Below are 19323 nucleotides of genomic sequence, written 5' to 3' on the forward strand. Positions count from 1 at the left end.
CTCATCTAGAGGCACTACCTTTGCTGCTCTTGAGGGGTGTGTGAGAACCCTCTTAACAAATAGAACAAGTGACGGATGGGGGAGCAGTGCTGGGTTTCACTGAGTGAATTAAATGGCATGTACATACAGTACAGTATATCTTAATACATAGAGAATCGTGGGGATTAGTGCTGAGCTTTGCCCTAGTGTGCGTACAATCAAATGTGACTACAGATGCGAGTGTAATTGGGATAAGGGTATAAATGATATCTGACACAGTGATGTAAATGGAAAAGGAAATATTTTTACTTGGTGATATCTTGTATCAAACAAAGAAAATTAATAATATTAAATAAAACAATTAAATTCATTCAATTATTGGTGGAATGGTGGTGAGTGGAACTAACGTCTGCAGTACTGGTCTAAAAAGAAATGCTAATCCTGGGCAGAATTAAGCAGATGTCCCAACAAAAAACTTGCGCACCGGGCTTGCTGCCCGTCTTGCCAAGGTGATTGTGGGTATGCAGACAGTTGTTCAGTTTTTTTGGAAAGAAAAAGTCACGGATTAAAGTAAATTATGCTGCACGAATTGCAGAAAAGTCTCTGTCTGAGTGCGGCGTCCCGCTGCTCAGACACAATGTTAGCTTCGGGTACCCCTTTGAACACTTGCCACAAAGTTGTAGTACAGTGCAGGTTTTCGGAGGTAGTTTACTGTTGGTGCAGCCTAGGGTATGCCAGTGTGCGTGGGTCTGTGATACGTGTTACCGCCGCACGCGTGTGGATCCCACAGCGTGTAGCGGTCCCGGTGTGACAGACGTGCGCACTTGAGCGGGTGGCAGGATTACCTCGCTTCGACCGATAGTGTCGGTATCAGCGTGGTGTCACGCCGTCCGACTGGGAGCCCTCCTGCCTCGCGAGCAGTTCCTATCTCCTACTTACCCTTACTTCCTCAGGTGGTGATGTCGTGCCGCGTCCTCGGTTTACAGCGTTGCTGCAGAGTCTTCCCCGGATTGCGTCACGGAGTGTGCCGGGCGTGTGTTTGTAGGGGGACCTGAATGTAGGTATTGTCCGTGTTCCCCAACGCGTTTCAGCTTTCAAAGCCTTCTTCATGGAGGTTAAAGTGTCTGTTACGGAGTTGGTTTAAATCTCCCCCTTAATGCTGTGATTGGGCAGCAAAGCTGCTTGTTCATTGGTCCATGTGATTGTCAATCACACCTGATTCCGTCAACCAGGGTTTCAGGTGTCGCTAATTTGTAGTTAAAGTCTGGATCCTGTCAGACAGGGATCGCTGTGTTGCTCTGTATTCTTCACTGAAGTGTTGACACAGCTTGGTGTCGATGTCTGTATATCTTTCTGGATAGATTCTTGATACAGAATCCTAATTGTGTGCAGAGGTCTAAAATGCAGTTACATAAAGTGCCCCATGGGTTTGCATATATTTACTTTATGTAATTTAATCAAAGAGGTGGATCTTAGTATTGATGTTAAAGCGGGGTTATTAATCTGTCTCTAGGTGCGACGGGGGATGCTGAATTGTCATCCTCATCATCTGTTTTATGTTGCATTTTATTTCTTATTTTTACATATGACTGCATTTATCTCATTATCCATATTGAGACCTTTTGGTGCAAATGTCTTAAGGGTATACATCCACTTAAGTTCGGCTTTGTTTAGTTTATGGGTGTAGTCTCCCCCTCGCCAATTTTGATTTATTTCTTCTATGCCTATAAATCTGAGGGATCCTGGGTCACTGTTGTGGTGTGTTTTAAAGTGATTTGAGAGATTATGGTCCTCATATCCCCGTTTGATGTTCCTAATATGCTCGTATAGGCGGTCTCTCAGTTTTCGTGTAGTGCGTCCTATGTACTGCTTCTTACAGCCACATTCTAATAGGTAGATAACCCCTTTACTATTGCAAGTGATCTCTTGTTTTATTGCATATGTGTCTCCCTTGGTGTTTGATTTGAATATTGCAGTGGGTCTTGTTGATCTTTGTCCCTGATTTTTGCATCCTGTGCACTGTCCGCAATAAAAAAAGCCTTTACTGGCGGGCTTATTGTCTATGGTCGTTTGTGTCATTGTTCTCGGTGGTATGTGGTTTCTAGTTAATTTCTGTTTTAGGTCGGGTGCTTTTCTAAATATCAATCTTGGCATTTGTGGTAAATGATTGGTCAGGATTTCGTCTTCTAACAGGATCGGCCAGTGTTTGGTAAGAATTTTTCTTAATTGGTTTGATTGTTTAGAAAATTGTGTTATAAATGGTATCTCTGTCAATATATTATCTTCATTTTTAATTTTGTATTTGAGTAGCTCCTCTCTGTCTGTCTGTCCTATCTGTTCAAAAGCTGTGTTGATGGTTTTTTCACTGTATTGTTTTTCTTTGAATTGTAAAGTCAGCTGTTCCCCCTGTTGTATGTAATCTGTCATTTTTGAACAATTACGTGTTTTCCAATATCTTAATACATGTTATTTAATCATGGAAATTGTAAAATAGTAACAGTACGAGCTTGAATTGGCAAAGTAAAACAGAATTACATTCAAAATTAAGACTTGAATATATATCAGTAAATTTGGGTTCCTGGGATATTGGTATAGTTCTGCATATATGGCTCCTTAGGTATTGGGAGGAGCAAGGCGCATTCATAAGTGCAAATGGAGCCCACGCAAAACCTAACCTGTCCTGGGCAATGTGCATCACATTTGAAAAAAAAAAGAAAGTGAGTGTTTACAGTAGGGATGGCCATCGATCAATCTAACTGAGGGGCAGATTTATTAAGCTCGGTGAAGTGATAGTGTCTGGTTTTTATCACCGGCCAATCAGCTCCTAACTGTGAAGTTACAGGCTTGGTTTGAAAAATGACAGGTGGGAGCTGATTGGCTGGTGATAAAAACCAGACACTTTATCACGTCACCGAGCTTAATAAATCTACCCCAGAAAGTTATTTAATCGTTCAATAGTCCTTATAATTAAAAGAATCACATTTTTCTGTGGCTTTAAAAAAAAAAATCTTTTTTGTAGTAGTTGTATAATCATTGTAATTTTGACAGTAAATAACAGATAAAAAATTTAAATAAGTAAAGGAGAACAAAGTTTGTAGCTTGCATGGAGGGAGATGTATTAGTCCCTGGAGAGAGGTAAAGTACTAGCCAAACAGCTCCTAGCTGGTTGTGCTTGAAAAATTATAGGAGCTGATTGGTTGGTACTCCAAGTCAGTACACCTGCCCCATTGACTTTGTTTACAATTATTTGTCAGATTGATGTGTAGTTATGGAGTAATTGGTGTGCAGTAACATGGGTGGTCTGACACTTAAATGTATCTTTTTTCGATGGGTTGCTCTGCTCACTCCACATCTTAATGGATGTCACAGTGCCACATTTTGGTTATCACCTGTTGTTTTCAGCTTGGGGAAATTATACAGGTTTATGGGCAAACCATTTTAAATTTTCATAAACAAGTACTTCCTTTGCTCATACAAGGTTCTGTATTTTAAAGGGCTTTTCCTTATTTACTTTACATTGATTAATGTAGTACTGTAGCTAGAAGTTATATTCTGTAACTATTAAAGAACAACTTGCTTTTATTGTCTGGTTTCCTTCTGTGCTTTGTTGTATTATTTAACAGCAAATGCTACATAATCTTGGTGTGGCTATAGTATTGTTGTTGTCTTTTAGTGTTCTACACTGCAAGAATTGCTCTTTTCAAATGTTTTCAATTTTTAGGTGATAAATGAGGCTGGAATTCGTCAGTTGTACACTGCAGAGGAAAAGTATTCCACTAAAGTATCTGCATATAGTAACAACATTATCTCCAGCAATGTCTACCTGAAGGGAGCTCAGTTTCTTACAGTCACAGTGGATGCAGAGGAGAGGCGACAGGTTCTTCAGCAGTATAAGGTACAGAACACTATATTTTATAGTCCAGTTGTTCCATTATTATAGGATTATGCAATCGGTAAGTGTAGTTGAAAAGCAATGCCTATCTGTTTATATGTATTAGGTTTTATAACCACATTATTGTACCTTTTTATTGTGATTTGTAGTCGTGTAGCCAAAGTAGGATATCTTCCATGAATATGTAGACATTGAATAGTCAATGCGGGCATTGGCCCCAATGGAGAGATTGGCACTTAAGTCTACCATCTGTTATCCATGGGCAGCTGGGGACAAGTGCAAATGTGGTAATAGTGATGGCAGTCTGGCACTAGAACACTGTTTGTTATTGGCTGTTAGTGAACATAGAGCCATATAATAACCGCTTGGCCCATTTAATCTTCCCTAAACACATGTATATACATTCACTCACGGTGGGTACACACTAGAGCGATATTGGCCCTATACCTGTATGTTGAATTGGAATGACATAGCAAACATATTTAGTGTGTATGCCAAATACGTTCTCTACTGCTGTTGCTAGTGACGTTAAGTTTTTATGGGCTGCACTTATAACCTGGCAATATTGCTAGTGTCCTGTACTATGCTAATGATGACAGCACATAATCGGTCTGTTCTTCATTAACATTGCTCCAGTATCTACCCAGCAGTACACATTAGAGTTCAAAAATATATTGGCAGGTTAATTGGCCACCTATAGAATTTTTTTTTGTGGGAGGAAATCGGAGCACCCAGTGGAAATCCACACATTTATTCATAAGGAGAATATACAAACTGCACACTGTTAGGGCCATGGTGGAAATATAGAACCCATGACCTCATTGCTGTGAGGCAGTATAGCTTAACATTACACCATCCGTAAAGCTACAGTCAGCTCTGCTGTTGCTGATTAGTGAATTCTTTGTTTTCAATTAAGTATTTTTTATTAGTTTCAAACAAATCATGATGTACCTTCTTGCATAACATATATTAACATTATAGAATCAATATGTATTTAGTTCAATAAAGAGGAAGTATCAAAATACACAATATATAAAATAATTTCCAGAAAATTAGTATCCCATTAATTCCAAATAACATTACGTATATAGAAATATATAACCCCAAAAAATGATTGAGAGATCATGACCCATTTATTTGATCTTTGCACAGACACTGATGGATAAGATTACGGTGCTTTCTAAAATGTAGATCCCTCCTCCAGTGTCTATGTATTCCATCTATCCCACTTCTTATAATTCTTAGGCACTCAGGGCCTTATTCTGGTTAATGCGGGAGGACCGCACTCGCATGGTCTGGAGTTTTTTCTTTTTCAACTGCGCATGCGTACCATTTGCTATGCGCATGTGCGGCATCAGCACACCGCTGACGAACGGACTGTCCCTAGCAAAAAATCCTATCCGCAATCGCACAGTGACAGTGGGCGTGATGTGGGCGTTTTTAGGGGAGAGGCCAGAAAACTGGGCGTACACGGGGGTGTGCACTCAAACTGCACGGAGGGACAACAGCCTCGCTCAGCGAGCGCACCGTGCATTTTTTGCCAAAAACAGTCGGACGCCAAAGAGTGCTCAATACCACTCTTAAAGTTTCCGCCTGAGTGCGGACGCCCTAGTCTGCTAATTAACGCCAATTACAATTAAATGGCATACACCTGACTGCAATATTAAGCAATGCTGCAGCCTATTAAGTGAAATGCCTCATTTAAGTACCTGCAAGCCAGACACAGCCCTGAAATACTTTGGAAGGTTCTCTTTCTACACTTCTCACCATTTAAAGGCTGGTTTATTTTTATGTAGTATTAATCCAATTACACATGTTTCAATATGTACATTTATTTATTTTGTATACATCTACACCCTTAATGCAAGTGTGTTTTCCATATTTTGGAGTCGACATGTGTCAACTTTTTCACTGCAACACAAACCTACAAGTCACATTACTTATTTTCACACATCTGTCTATATATAATGTCTTATTTGTTACAATATTAGATGATGTTTGCACATGGTCCATTTTTTCATGCTTGGTCGACTGACACATATTCAACTCTAACACTCCTTATGAACATCCATCACTGTTGTTTGTGAAGGGAGGACACATATGCATTCCTCTACAAATATATCATTAACCCCATGTTTGCCTACCTGACCCACTCCATGAGGGACACAATGTTGTTTTATTACGGAGTTTATTAAGGTAGACAATTGAGTTAATATAATACAATGAATAAATAACACTTAGTGTAATTGAGTAATTGCCATAATTAAACTTCAAAGGGAATACTTGCAGGCCAATATATGTGAAGTGTATGCCACCGTGCTCAAACACACATCCTCTCACGATCGGGGAGACACACTGAGTCTCTGAGCGAAAAGGGCTGAGATCCGTCCGAGCACGGTGGCGTACGCTCATATGTACGCCAGATGTCGGTGGAAAAGGTTGAGATCCGTCCGAGCATGGTGGTGTACGCCCATGTGAACGCCACACCCATTGTCGGTTGCTGACTCCGTCCGTGCATGGCTGTGCTGTGGGCGGACTCACGCTCTCCCGAGAGAATGTGGAATTTGCTCGGACGGACCGTGTGAGCGCGGTCCGCCCGCATTTACCAGAATAAGGCCCTCAGTCACTGATGCTCTCCTGTACAGGATTAGGGGAATCGGATGCAAATCGCTTTCTTGCTAGTCAGGCAAATGACATATCTCTTTATATTCTATAAAGGTCCATACGCACTGGGTGATTTTGCCCGACGTGTATGCTCACTGATGATGGGGAAAATTGCTGGGCTGAAAAACGATCAGTGCATACACCCACCCGCTTTAGCGATTTTCCCCAAGGTGGATGGCTTTCCATAGCAGGAAGCTATGGAAAGCCATCCACTCTGTCGCTCACCAGATGAGCGGCCCACCAGCGATGATGCAGAAGAGCGCATCAATGCTCACCGCTGCCCCATACACACTGGGTGGCTTTCGAGCCGAAAGCAGCTCAAACAAGCAAACAGAGTTGCTTTCAGCTCAAAGTCGCCCAGTGCATATGGGCCTTAAGTGTGTTAACTCAAAGTCCAATGCAAACATACATACAGTAGGAGCCCATCTCATCTATCTTTCTTAGGCCATGGCTAACTGTGGCTCACCATGGCTATCCTATTGTACTCAGCTACAGTACAATACATAGAACAATAGAGTAGGGGATTAGCAGAGTAATCCAATTACTCACTTAATCCTATTATAGGGATAGAGGACAGTGGCTCCAACTGTAGTTTACGAGAGATCCCTGGGAGCGATGGCTCTGTAAACATAATGTCTTCCTATACAAGCTTCCAAAAATACATCACCCCAGGGTACATCTACAGCAAATGCCAATAGTCGGTCCCCTCTTTGCCACAGTTTTGGGCAGCACATATCTGTGCGAAGATTAGCTCTATAAAGTAAGGTGGCGGTGCGATATACAGATGGGGCCACTCTTTACGTCTCACATGCTCGCACTTTCCATTGCTGAGAATGGGGCACCCGAGCCCCATTCTGGTGGACAGCACACGGGGCTGCTCTAATGAGAGCGACTACATCTCTCTTCTGCATAAACCGTAATAGAAAACCTGTTGATATCTAACACAGGGTGTGGTATATTTGATAGAGAACAGCACTTGTGTCCATTGCTCATCACTGAGGTCCCCTAAATTCTGTTTCCATTTTCAACTTTTAATGGATCAAGAATATGTGCATTAACCTGTTCATTTAATGTAAGATTCAGTGTAGGGATCTGTCCCATAGACCCCATATCAGTCAATAGTTTGTTAATTGGAGAAGTCAAGATACTTAAGGGTGGCTGCTGGATGACTCACAGTCGGATTCCGGATTGTCTTAGTTATTTAAAGGATTGAAAGTGGCCATTCTCATATATCTGACCTAATGTAGTGACACCTACTCCCAACCAGTAATTGTGATTTAGTAAAAGTGAGAAATTCCTTAAGAGTTATTGATCCATTACGGTAAGTATGAGACAAGTGCCACACACAGAGGGCCTGCTGTAGAAGAGGAGGCAAGGCTGAAGTAGAACAGCCAAAGTAGGAATTAAAGAGGAGGGATAGGAAGATTCGCCCAATCAGAGTAGAAGGCATTCAATGTGTTTCCACCTTTTCCTGAATTCCGATAAAGGTGGACCAATTGTGAGGCCACATAATATATTTGAATGTTGGACAGACTGAAGCCACCATATAGTTTGGATTTCACCAGAGTTTTTATAGCTACTCTGTGCACCTTCTCATTGTATATAAAGGAAGATAATATATTGTCAATATGAAATACTTTTTTTCGATACAGTGCATCTGGAAAGTATTCACAGCTCTTCACTTTTTACACATTTTGTTATGTTTCAACCTTATCGGAATACATTATTTCCCCCCCCCCCCCCTCAAATTCTACACGCAATACCTGATTATGACAACTTTGATATCTTGGCTGTGTGCTTAGGGTCCTTGTCCTGCTGAAAGATGAACTGTTGCCCCAGTCCGAGGTCGGGAGAGCTCTAGAGCAGGTTTTCATCCAACATGTCACTGGACGTTGTTGTATTAATCTTTCCCTATATCCTGACTAGTCTTCCAGTTCCTGCCGCTGAAAAACATCCCCACAGCATGATGCTGCCAACACCATCCTTCACTGTAGGGATAGTATTGGTCTGGTGATGAGCTGTGCCTGGTTTCCTCCAAACATGGCACGTCGTTCACGCCAAAAAGTTAAATCTTTATCTCATCAGGCCAGAGAATTTTGTTTCTCATGGTCTGAGAGTCTTTCAGGTGCTTTTGGGGTTGAGTTGGATTGGCACAGGTAAGGTTTTAATGTTAATTTGAAATGTAAACCAACATGTGTGCCGTTGCTCGGTAGTAAAATTAAACGGCAAGGGCTAACGGTTGGTGGTGCTCCCAAATGGAGTTCAAATGTTGAACTGAAAAGGAAAGTCAGAGGTGACTTGAAGGGAACCCGACAAGGTTTTTTGGGGCACGCTTGTAAGTAATAATATATGTTTGATATGGTGTCTATTAGTTAAAACATAACTTTTAATTATCGAAACACTTAAAAAACAGATTTAGCATAAGAGGGGTTGTACATTTACTGAGGAAATTCAGTTTATTGAATTAATTCTTCCTCCTCCAAGCAATAAATCAAAGTAGTGCTGACTAGGTCAGGTATTTAATTAGATAAACTTAGCGAAAATTAGTCACACATATAGCTATTTCTTATTCTGGCAGTTATAACAGAAAATGATGTCTGTTTATCAACTAGGATTGAAATAGCAATTCAGATGGCGCAGGACACACCACCCCTCAGTAATCAATTAGAATTGTCTATTGTGATATCAGACGAGAAAAAAGGGGTTTAGAGTCACAGATTGACAGGAGAAAATCAGGATAGAAGTGAGGAGGTGTGAATGAAGCGTCACTCTCACAGCTGTTGGCTTCTGCTGTTGTGGTGAATTACGGCACCGACTATTCCCTGTTAGTTCCCCAGACAGGTACTTGGCCAGCCCTTCACTGCTTAGCTTCTGGGTTCGGATGGTACCAGGCGATTCAGTGAGGTATGGCCGTATGTTTGAAGTGCGAGAGCCCTGCTGGTGGAAAGTGAGCTCAAGCGTGCTTCTGCTGTTGGTCCTGCAGTAATAGGATCCTCCCTGTTACCATCGAGGCCTTGCAGGGTGAATAATTAGCAGGAGGGCCAATGAGAGAGTCACTAGGGGGTGAGATATAGGGTAGTAAGAAAGAGGGGGGATCTTGTGTCTGTGCCCAACTTCTGCTGTCCCCAATCTTACAATGTATAGGATTGGGGATGAGAGAGACAGGGTGAGGCGATCCTCCCTGGAGTGGAAACCACGAAAATTTAGATGAGAGTAAAAAGGTGAATGTACCCTCAGTCCAGGAAATTGGCTAGTGTTCCAGGTGTCAGAATAGGGTTTGTCTGATCACCCAGTTCACCCAGGGGTTTGTTTAGTACTGTTTAGTGAGTAAAGGAAACAGTGACAAATACTGACATTTAGCCAAATTGGCAGATTTTTGTCGCTGTAGTATTACAAAATAGCAATTCTTGTGGTTAGACACAGTTAATGGCGTCTTACAGTCAATAAACATAAAAACAAAACAGTCTTTCAGGTGCATTTTGGCTAACCAGACAGGCAGCCATAGGCTTTTTAGGATTGGCTTCCATCTGACCACTCTACCATACAGGCTTGATTGGTAGATTTCTGCAGAGATGGTTGTCTTTATGGAAGGTTCTCCCCTCCCCACAGGAATGCTGTAGCTCTAACAGTGACCATCGGGTTCTCGGTCACCTGAATACTGCCCTTCTCCCCGATTGCTCCGTTTAGACGGCTGGCCAGCTTTAAGCAGAGTCATTGTTGTTCTGAACTTCCATTTAAGGATGATGGAGGTCACGGTGCTCATTGGGACCTTCAAAGTAGCAGATATTTTTCTGTGCCCTTTCCCATATTTGTACCTTGAGACAATTCTGTCTCGGCGGTCTTCAGACAATTCCTTTGACTTCATGCTTGGTTTGTGTTTTGACATGCACTTTCAAGTGTGGGACCTTATATACACACAGGTGTGTGCTTTTTCAAAACATGTCCAATGAACTGAATTTACTACAGGTGGACTCCAATTAACTGCAACATCCTTCTCTCTGGGCTACCTCTCACCCGCCTCGCACCTCTCCAATCCATTCTTAACGCTGCTGCTAGGCTCATCTTCCTCTCCCGCCGCTCTACCTCCGCCTCCCCCCTCTGTCTATCTCTTCACTGGCTCCCCATTCCCTTCTGAGTTCTCTTTAAACTCCTCACCACCACCTACAAGGGTCTCTCCTCCTCCACCGCTTCTTACCTCTCTTCACTGATCTCTATCCACACTCCCTCCCGTCCTCTTCGCTCCATCGCTGACTGCCGACTGACCTCTCACCTAATCACCTCCTCCCACTCCTGTGTCCAAGACTTCTCTCGCGCTGCCCCCCTGCACTGGAACAACCTCCCACCACCCATCAGGCTTTCTGATTCCCTTACCTCCTTCAAGCGCTCCCTCAAAACCCACTTTTTTCGACTAGCCTATCCCTCCTCCTAACCTCTTTTGATCCTCCTATTCTGCCTCCTTTCCCATCCGTTCCTACTTTCCTATTGTTTTTCGTTCGTCCACCCACCTCCTTTTAGTATGTTAACTCTTATGAGTAGGGTCCTCCTGCCTCACGTACTCACCCGACCTCTTTACCTCACCTGTGCTCCTGTCCTGTTCTTCCCTTCCTCTATTTCATCCTCAGTCTCCTCGACAATTTTGGCACCTACTTCTGAACTGATGCTGATTTTAGTTCTACCAGCTATACCCCTATTTATACTGTATTTTTCAACACACCCTGTACGTTACCTTGTAATTTGTTTTTTGTTTGCTATGTACAGCGCTGCGGACACTTTGTGGCACCTTATAAATAAACGTACTACTACTAGGAACATCTGAGGAAACAAGATGCACCACAGCTGCATTTTGAGCTTCTTGCCAGAGGCTGTGAATACTTATTTACATGTGATTTCTTTTCTGTTTTTTATTCATTTTTATCAAATTTGGGGAAAAATTTAGCAAAAACTTTTTTCATGTTTTTTTTTTTCAGTCATTGTGTGTAGAATTTTGAGGGGAAAATTAATGTATTCCATTTTGGAATAAGGCTGTAAAATAACTAAATGATGAAAAAGTGAAGCGTGTGAATACTTTCCAGATACACTGTATTTTTCTTTGTTGACCTGACATAGAATACTGCTGTAAGCGAACTATTTCATTTTATGTAAACAAGACCTGGATGTTTCTGCTACATCAGAGCGGTTTACAGTATATTGTTTCACTGAAGCCTAATATCAAATGTGCTGTTCATAATATACTTTTCAATGTGGGATAAATACTGGAAGTGCCTTTAAGATGTAAGCCAGATTAATATACTACTACACATACATTTTTTTCTTTTGTGTCCTCTTTGTATAATTTACAATAATTTTGCTGCCAACTCTGCTACAGTCCCTGTGTGTATTATACAATATAATATAATTATGTGTGATTTGCCAGCTCTAGCATTAGGCAGGTGCCTTTGAATTTATACCAGTGCTAAATGAGAGCACAGCCATATCCATAGATATATTACAGAATGTATGAGCCCCTTGTAGTGTTGGGGGGGAGGAGAGTGGTCATTATATGCAGTAAGCTTTTGTATGGTCACAGTATATTAATGTCAGAAATAAAACAGTATGATGTTCCTTCATGAAGTCATATTATTACTGTGCAGTGATTTCTATTTATGAAGATAGCTAGTGAATATTCATGTTGCGTGTATTATCAATTAGCAGTTTTCAGTAGTGTGAATATTGTGGAAATTGGCATTAGCATACACTGTGCAGTAAAAAAATGTTTCTAGACATTTTCTAGCTCACGCACATTTTAATATTAGGTAGAACTCAAATATAGTACTGTCTTCAGACCAATTCCTGTTTTTATGAGACAAAGTGTGTAATAGTGTAATTTAAAAGCATGACTGCTTTTCCAGTTGATATGTTCACATATGATTTCTTACAAATTGTATTTGTTAATACAATATTGGGGGTACTGGTTGGGGTATTGCACCTTGCCAGAGCCAGACCACCACACCACAGGATGATTCAAACTCACCTTTAACTATTGTTTCTCTTTCATCCATCCTGGTGACACAGCTCAACCATGGGATGTAGGAGGGTCCACCAGGAGCCAGGCACCTATGCTAAGTCTTTCAGAGAGGCAGGCTCCTCCCTTCTGCATCCCAGCATTCCTCAGTTCATTTTAGGTGCCTATGCTGAGGGGCTGCTGAAGCAGCCATGTTTTTAGGGTAGCTAGGGGTTTGTTTTTTTTATTAATATTTCACCTAGTTAGTGCAGGAAAGCAGTGCGAGGCTTCCTGTGGAAGTTTCCTCACACTGACATAAGCACTTCCTGTCCCGTTCCCTGTGTGCTGGGAGATGCTTTGACCTCATCACAGAGAGGTTTTCTGGGCCCTGGGGGACTCCTTAGCCGGCTCCCTGCCTGGGGGGGGGTCATGGGCGACGGACACCCTTCACTCTACCCAGGCGCCCTTTCTTACCACACTGTGCGGAGCTGGAGGGAGATTTCTATCTGCAGACAGAGTGCCAGTTTCTTCTGAGGCAGCACTTTCCCTGGTGACCACTGAGGGTCCATTACAGTGGCAGACAGCTAAGTACACTGGTATATTGCTTTGTACAAACGCCTGACTTGTTGCACTGTGAGTCTTTGTCATGACAGAAAGGTGTAATGCTGCTGTGCTTGGGGAGCGAGCGGCTGCCATGTTAATTAACTGTAAGTTTTGCGGGGTAAAATTAACTGCTGAACAGATGGATCATGGGGATTTGTGCCCTGCATGTGAACCTGTGCTCAGTGGGGCATAAGCCCAGAGGGCTGAGCAACCTGAGCCTGCGTGTGCAGCTGCTCTCTGAAGGTCTGTCTCTGCCTTAGTACAGGCTTTAAATAGACAAAGGAATGAATTGGTTAGATCTTCTAGGCCATTTTCATCCCCACAACCTTCTGTTGGCTCTAGTCCTCTCTCTCAGGGGGACCCTGCATTGTTACAGGCTATGCAGGACACTCCACAGAGTGCAGGCCTATCTTGAACCTGAAATCGCTGAACCTTCACCTGTGGGTGGACCACTTCAGGATGGAATCTCTGAGGACGGTTCTCTTGAGTTTGCTGCCGGGAGAATTTCTAGAATCCGTGGACATTCAAGACGCCTATTTGCACGTGCCTATTTGCAAAGAACATTCGTCTTTACTTAATTTCGCGATAGGCGATCTCCATATGCAATTTCAGGCTCTTCCTTTCGGGCTGGGGACAGCTCCAAGGGTGTTCACGAAGATAATGGCGGTCATGGCGGCAGCTCTCAGACTCAAGGGAATTGTAATTAGCCCGTACTTGGACGATCTCTTGTTCAAGGTGGAGTCAGCAGAGAAGTTACAGGAGAATCTATCAGCTGCAACTCATTTCTTGCAAAGCCATGGGTGGATATTATCCCTGATACGTGAGTGACACTAACCGTCCCCCCCCCGCAAAAAGTATAGTCCATTGGAGTCCAATAGGAACAAGCTCCATATATAAAAGGATCAGTGGGATGCTTCTCCAAAAAACCCATCTATATTCAAAGTGGAGTTAATCCATGAAGGCTCGCACCTTATCCATGTTGGTTTTATGATCATGATTTTGATTTGTATACATCAACTTTATGTTTTATGGTAATTTTAATATTATTATTAATTAATAAATTGTTAAGTATATTGCGATATTTCTTTCCTCAACAAGCGCAGTTACGAATTTTTCTCCTCTTTTGGCAAAGATCATTCTGATTGCTCCGGATTGGCCAAGGAGGTCTTGGTATTCCAATAATACTGAGATTGTCGACAGCATTGTGGCGTCTTCCACTTTGTCCAGACCTTCTCAAGCAAGGTCCTTTTCTCGATCAGGACCTAGCTCGGCTCAATTTGATGGCTTGGTTCTTGAAACCTCTTCTTGAAGAAGAAAGGTTTCTCGGAGGCAGTTATCCAATCTATGATTAGTGCTCGAAAACCGGTTTCAGCTGCTAATTAGTATACAGTTTGGAAAACGTACATTAGGTGGTGTGAGAGACAGAAAGTTCACACCTCCAGATTTAAGGTTTCTAGACTTCTAGAATTCATGCAGGATGGATTTTCCACTGGGTTGAGCCTGCAATCCTTAAAGGTGCAGTTGGATGCTTTGTCTATTTTCTTTGAAAAGAAAGTGGCTTTGTTGCCGGAGGTGCAGACGTTCCGTAAGATGAGGGGGTTACTCATCTTAAACCTCCCTATAGATAACCCGTGGCGCCTTGGGATTTGTCACTGGTGTTGGCAGTATTGCAGAAACCACCTTTTGAAGCGTTAAGGTCGGCTGACCTTACGTTTCTGACCTGGAAACTGACATTTCTATTGGCTATTGCTTTGGCTAGACGTGTGTCTGAATTGGGGGCCTTGTCTTGCAATTCTCCATTTTTGGTATTTCATGGAGATAGGGCTGTTTTGAGAACAGGGACAAACTGAAGAAATTGGATGTTGTTCGTAAAACTGACTTGTTACTGGTGCTGTATGATGTACATAAGACAGGGTGGCCAGCTTCTAAGCAGACCATTTCTAGATGGTTATGGTCGGTTATTGCCTATTCATACACTAAAGTTGGCAGACCAGTGCCCTCCAGAATAAATGCTCATACCACCAGGTTGGTTGCTTACTCTTGGGCTGTGCGTCACGGGGCTACTGCAGAGCAAGTATACAGGGCTGCCAGTTGGTCCTCTGTTCACACTTTCACCAAATTCTACATGTTCCATGAGTTTGTCGGAGGACGCTTCATTTGGGCAAGCAGTAATAAGAACTGCGGGCCTGAGCGTAGGACCGGCTCTTGAATGTCCATTGGTTGAGCTGTGTCACCAGGATGGATGAAAGAGAAAAGGGGATTTTTGTAAGAATTTACTGTTCGAATCCCTTTCTCTTAATCCATCCTGGTGACACAGCGATCCCTCCCTTACGCTCAGTAAGTAATGCCGTTTCATGTTTTGTCATGTTATATGGTTATAATTACTTGATTGTGCATATTAATATGTTCAGGCGTTGTACTGAGTAATGTATCCTAGTGTGCTCTGGAAGTTGAACTGAGGAATGCTGGGAAGCAGATGGGAGGAGCCTGCCTCTCTCAAAGACTTGGCATAGGTGCCTGGCTCCTGTAGGACCCTCCTACAGCCCATGGTTGAGCTGGGTCACCAGGATCGATTCAGAGAAAAGGATTCGAACGGTAAGTTCTTCCAAAAATCCCCTTTTTATTTTATAAATCATTTCCTTAGAATCATTTGTGTGGTTTTTGAGTGATACCTGTTCAGCCTACACTTTGATTCCATTTCAGGAGGTTGAAACCCTTTGTGCTCAGCTGGTATCTGCCATGGAAGTACTGGTCAACAGACAGAAGCTTCTGGACAAACGAGATAATGAGCTAAAGTTAAGAAAGAAAGAGATATTGGATTTAAAAACCAAAAAGCGACAACTAGAACAAAAAATAGCTACTAAATATGACAGGTTGGTTGAGATTCAGGTTTGGAAGGCTGAGTCCTATTAATGGTATGTTGTAAAGTCTATACACACTGGGCGATTATGTCCAGCTTGTATGGCTAGCGATGAGTTGCTTTCCTGGTGATGAAGCGGGAGTGCGCAGCAGTGCTCATCGCCGGGCCATACACACTAAGCGGCTTTGAGCTGAAAGTTTTAAGCGGCTTTCAGCTCAAAGTCGCCCAGTGTGTATGGTCCTTTAAAGTCAGGAGAGATTATTAAATTGCACAACCCTGTTTGATAGGACTACCTTGGATTACAAATGAAATTATATGTCTTGTCAACAGCCATATCCCTACATATAGTTTACATGTAGTGTTCTTGAAATTTTATATACAGTATATATAATTTTTTTTTTTTTAACTAGAGTGCGCTAAGCGGAATGGTTTTACCTGTCAAAAGAAGATACAGGCAATTTTGTTGTCCACACATTGTGTTGAGAGCACTAATAGGATGGCTGCAGTAGCCCTGTAATATGAGGTTACTAATAAGATGGATATGTCACAAATGGGGAGGCGTGACTTCAGACTACTGCCGCTCCTGTATATCAAGGAAAAGGGGCTTGCTGCTAAATTCTATAACTAGATATAAATATCCTTTAAAATATGCTTGCATTTTACATGATTCTGAACACTTGGATAACTACTCTTAGGGATGGACTGGGGCTACTTTATAGCCCTGGCATGTCCATGTTCTCGAGAAGGGGTCATAGCTATCACTCATGGCAGCATGCCACGAATCAAGGGGACCTGACCACCTGGCACGCCCTCACTCTCTGTATGCTCTGAATGGCAGGCAAACAGAACCAGTAGGCTGCCATTTGCCAGAAGTGCCAGATGGTTTGTCCAACCGTAACTACGTTCCTATGTTCTATGAAGATAGATAAACATCCTAGGTACTTGTTTCCTAGCACGGCGCCCATCGCATACTGTATTTAGTGGTATGCGATGCGATGCAATATTCCCGTTCAATTAACAGGAGTGCTTGTACAATGAAATATCGCATAGCATCGCATGGCAGCAAATGGCATGCAATGCGGTTTTTAATTGTACAAGCACCCTGATGGGTGCTTACAATGTTAAATGCACCCCCATTGTCAACGACACCCCCACTATCAACGCCAACCCGAAGCGTGGCGAGCACAGCAGTACGCGCCCTCCAACCTTTTCATACCCCCACTATCCACGTCGGCGTGGAGTTGATTTTAGATAGTGTGGCGAGCACAGCAAGCCACCGAGCCCTAAGCGTGGCGAGCGGACGCGGAATATGAGCCCGAAGCGTGGCGAGCGGACGCGGAATACATGTAAAGTAATCCGTGTCCCCTCGCAGGGCTCGCTGCACTCGCCACTCTTCGGGCTCAGTGGCTCGCTGCGCTCGCCACACTATCTAAAATCGACTCCACGCCGACGTGGATAGTGGGGGTATGAAAAGGTCGGAGGACGCGTACAGCCACCCCTCGCGTCCTCTCCACGCTTCGGGTTGGCGTTGATAGTGGAAGTGGCGTTGACAATGGGGGTGCATTTAACATTGTAAGAGCCCATTAGGGTGCTTGTACAATGAAGAATCGCATCGCATGCCACTATATTGCATGCGATGTGATTGCATAAGATGAACTACGATCAAAATCGGGGGCGCCGTGCTAGGAAACAAGTACCATATCCTATAAGCGGTGTTGTGACTACTGTATCCAGATACAAATTACTTTATCTTCCTCAGTTTAAAGCAGCTAGAGCAAGAAAATATCAATGTGAATGATGCAGAAGAGCAAACAAATGTTAAAATAAAAGAAATTAATGTACAGAAAGCCAAGCTTGTTGTGGAGCTTACACAGTTAATTAAGGTAAGTGTGTGGATTTAATTGAAAAGCTTTAGTTCTGAAAAAATGTCCTTCAGTATTTAATGCCTCACACATTGTTTTCATATTTCTACTGCTCATTTAGTGATTACAGAAGTATGCCAAATTTGTAGTCACTAATATAGTAATAGTAGTAATATGGTTACATCCAATGCCGTGTCTTCCCACCATACCCCCTCTCCTACTTACAATGCTGCCAGCACAATGTCCTGGTGGTCTGAACCACCACCAAATAACCACCTTCTTTGCTGCAGTTGAAGTGTGTGTGTGTGTGTGTGTGGTTATAGCTATGTAGGGGGTATTCAATGTGTACCAATATTTCCTAAAGTCAAAAATATCGAAAGTCGAATGCGCATTGTCTCAAACGCACCCGTATTCGACAATCTGCAGCAGACTGTTAAGATGTTTCCGACATTCTGAAGATTGAATACTGACTGCTGAATTAGTCGATATTTCTGACTGTTGGAAAAAACATTTTCATAGTGTTCAAACTTGTGCAGTTCCTTTTTCGTGCCTGGGCTGTCACTGTATGCCTTGGTGCTTCTAGTACAATCTAGTCTGTATTAAGATACAGACCAGACTGCTAGAAACACCACAGCAGAAAGCGACACCCCAGGCAGGAAAGAGGAACTGCATGGGTTTTGAAATCTGCAGGCTGCTAGAATGAACACTAGCTATGTACAAGGTAAATGCATGAAACGTTAACAACAAATAATTAAGTAAATGAGACGGAAGTTTTAATTTGCAAAAACTGAACAATGATTAAATGGTGAATAACATTTGAAGTACGCTTTGGTTTTCTTTGAAACATTCCAGAAATGCACATTGCTAAATAAAGAGAGAGTGGAATTAACCTTGCAAAGCACAACAGTGTTATGGAAGAAGAACAAGCTTGAATCGGAGCTCAAAGAAGCAACATCCAAACTTAAAGAGCTAGAGGTAATTATTTTGACCCAATGTATGTTTATGTATGTACCAGCGGGGGGAACTCCCAGAAGCAATGGAAGTATTTGCCTTCGGGCACCAGCTGTCAGGTGGTCACAGATCCTTTAACTGGTGCATACACCTTTCTGATCACTGCAAAGTTCTAAGCAACAGCTGTCTCTGATCTATCTAAGGGGGGACTGGCTGGTGAGGCAATTGGGAGGCTAGCTGATGAGAAAATATGGGGACTGGCTGTGGTAGAGCATGGAGTTTTACCATGTATTTTGCCCCCCCTGGGGGCCTAGTTTGAACTTTCTCCAAACTGCTGGCGGCAAGGATGGGAGTGCTGCTGGCGGAGATGCTATGGTGCTCTGCTGTCGGTGAAGCAGGGATGTGCTTCTTTTATGTGAGTAGTGTGATGGGTTAATGGGTTGGCCTGAAGACATTCAATAAATATGATTCAGAATATGTAAAGTCCAGCGCAATTGGTAATGCAGCTTAAAGAGGGTTTGATCCAAAATTC

At 42.7% G+C, this 19323-nt stretch overlaps 1 protein-coding gene and 1 pseudogene across 1 annotated transcript in view; one reads left to right on the forward strand and one right to left on the reverse strand.

Annotated features, from left to right (window-relative positions):
- SMC5 (structural maintenance of chromosomes 5) overlaps positions 1-19323 on the forward strand; it is an 87614-nt gene that overhangs the window by 46508 nt on the left and 21783 nt on the right. Inside the window, exons 14-17 of the mRNA XM_083186078.1 lie at positions 3701-3874; positions 15822-15991; positions 17738-17861; positions 18693-18815. Coding sequence (XP_083042204.1) covers positions 3701-3874; positions 15822-15991; positions 17738-17861; positions 18693-18815 — 591 coding nt within the window. The remainder of the gene's footprint in view (positions 1-3700; positions 3875-15821; positions 15992-17737; positions 17862-18692; positions 18816-19323) is intronic.
- LOC146040185 (5S ribosomal RNA) lies at positions 9336-9453 on the reverse strand (annotated as a pseudogene).

The sequence above is a fragment of the Crinia signifera genome, chromosome 1 (genome assembly GCF_055691185.1).
Source record: "Crinia signifera chromosome 1, ASM5569118v1, whole genome shotgun sequence".
NCBI lineage: Eukaryota > Metazoa > Chordata > Amphibia > Anura > Myobatrachidae > Crinia > Crinia signifera.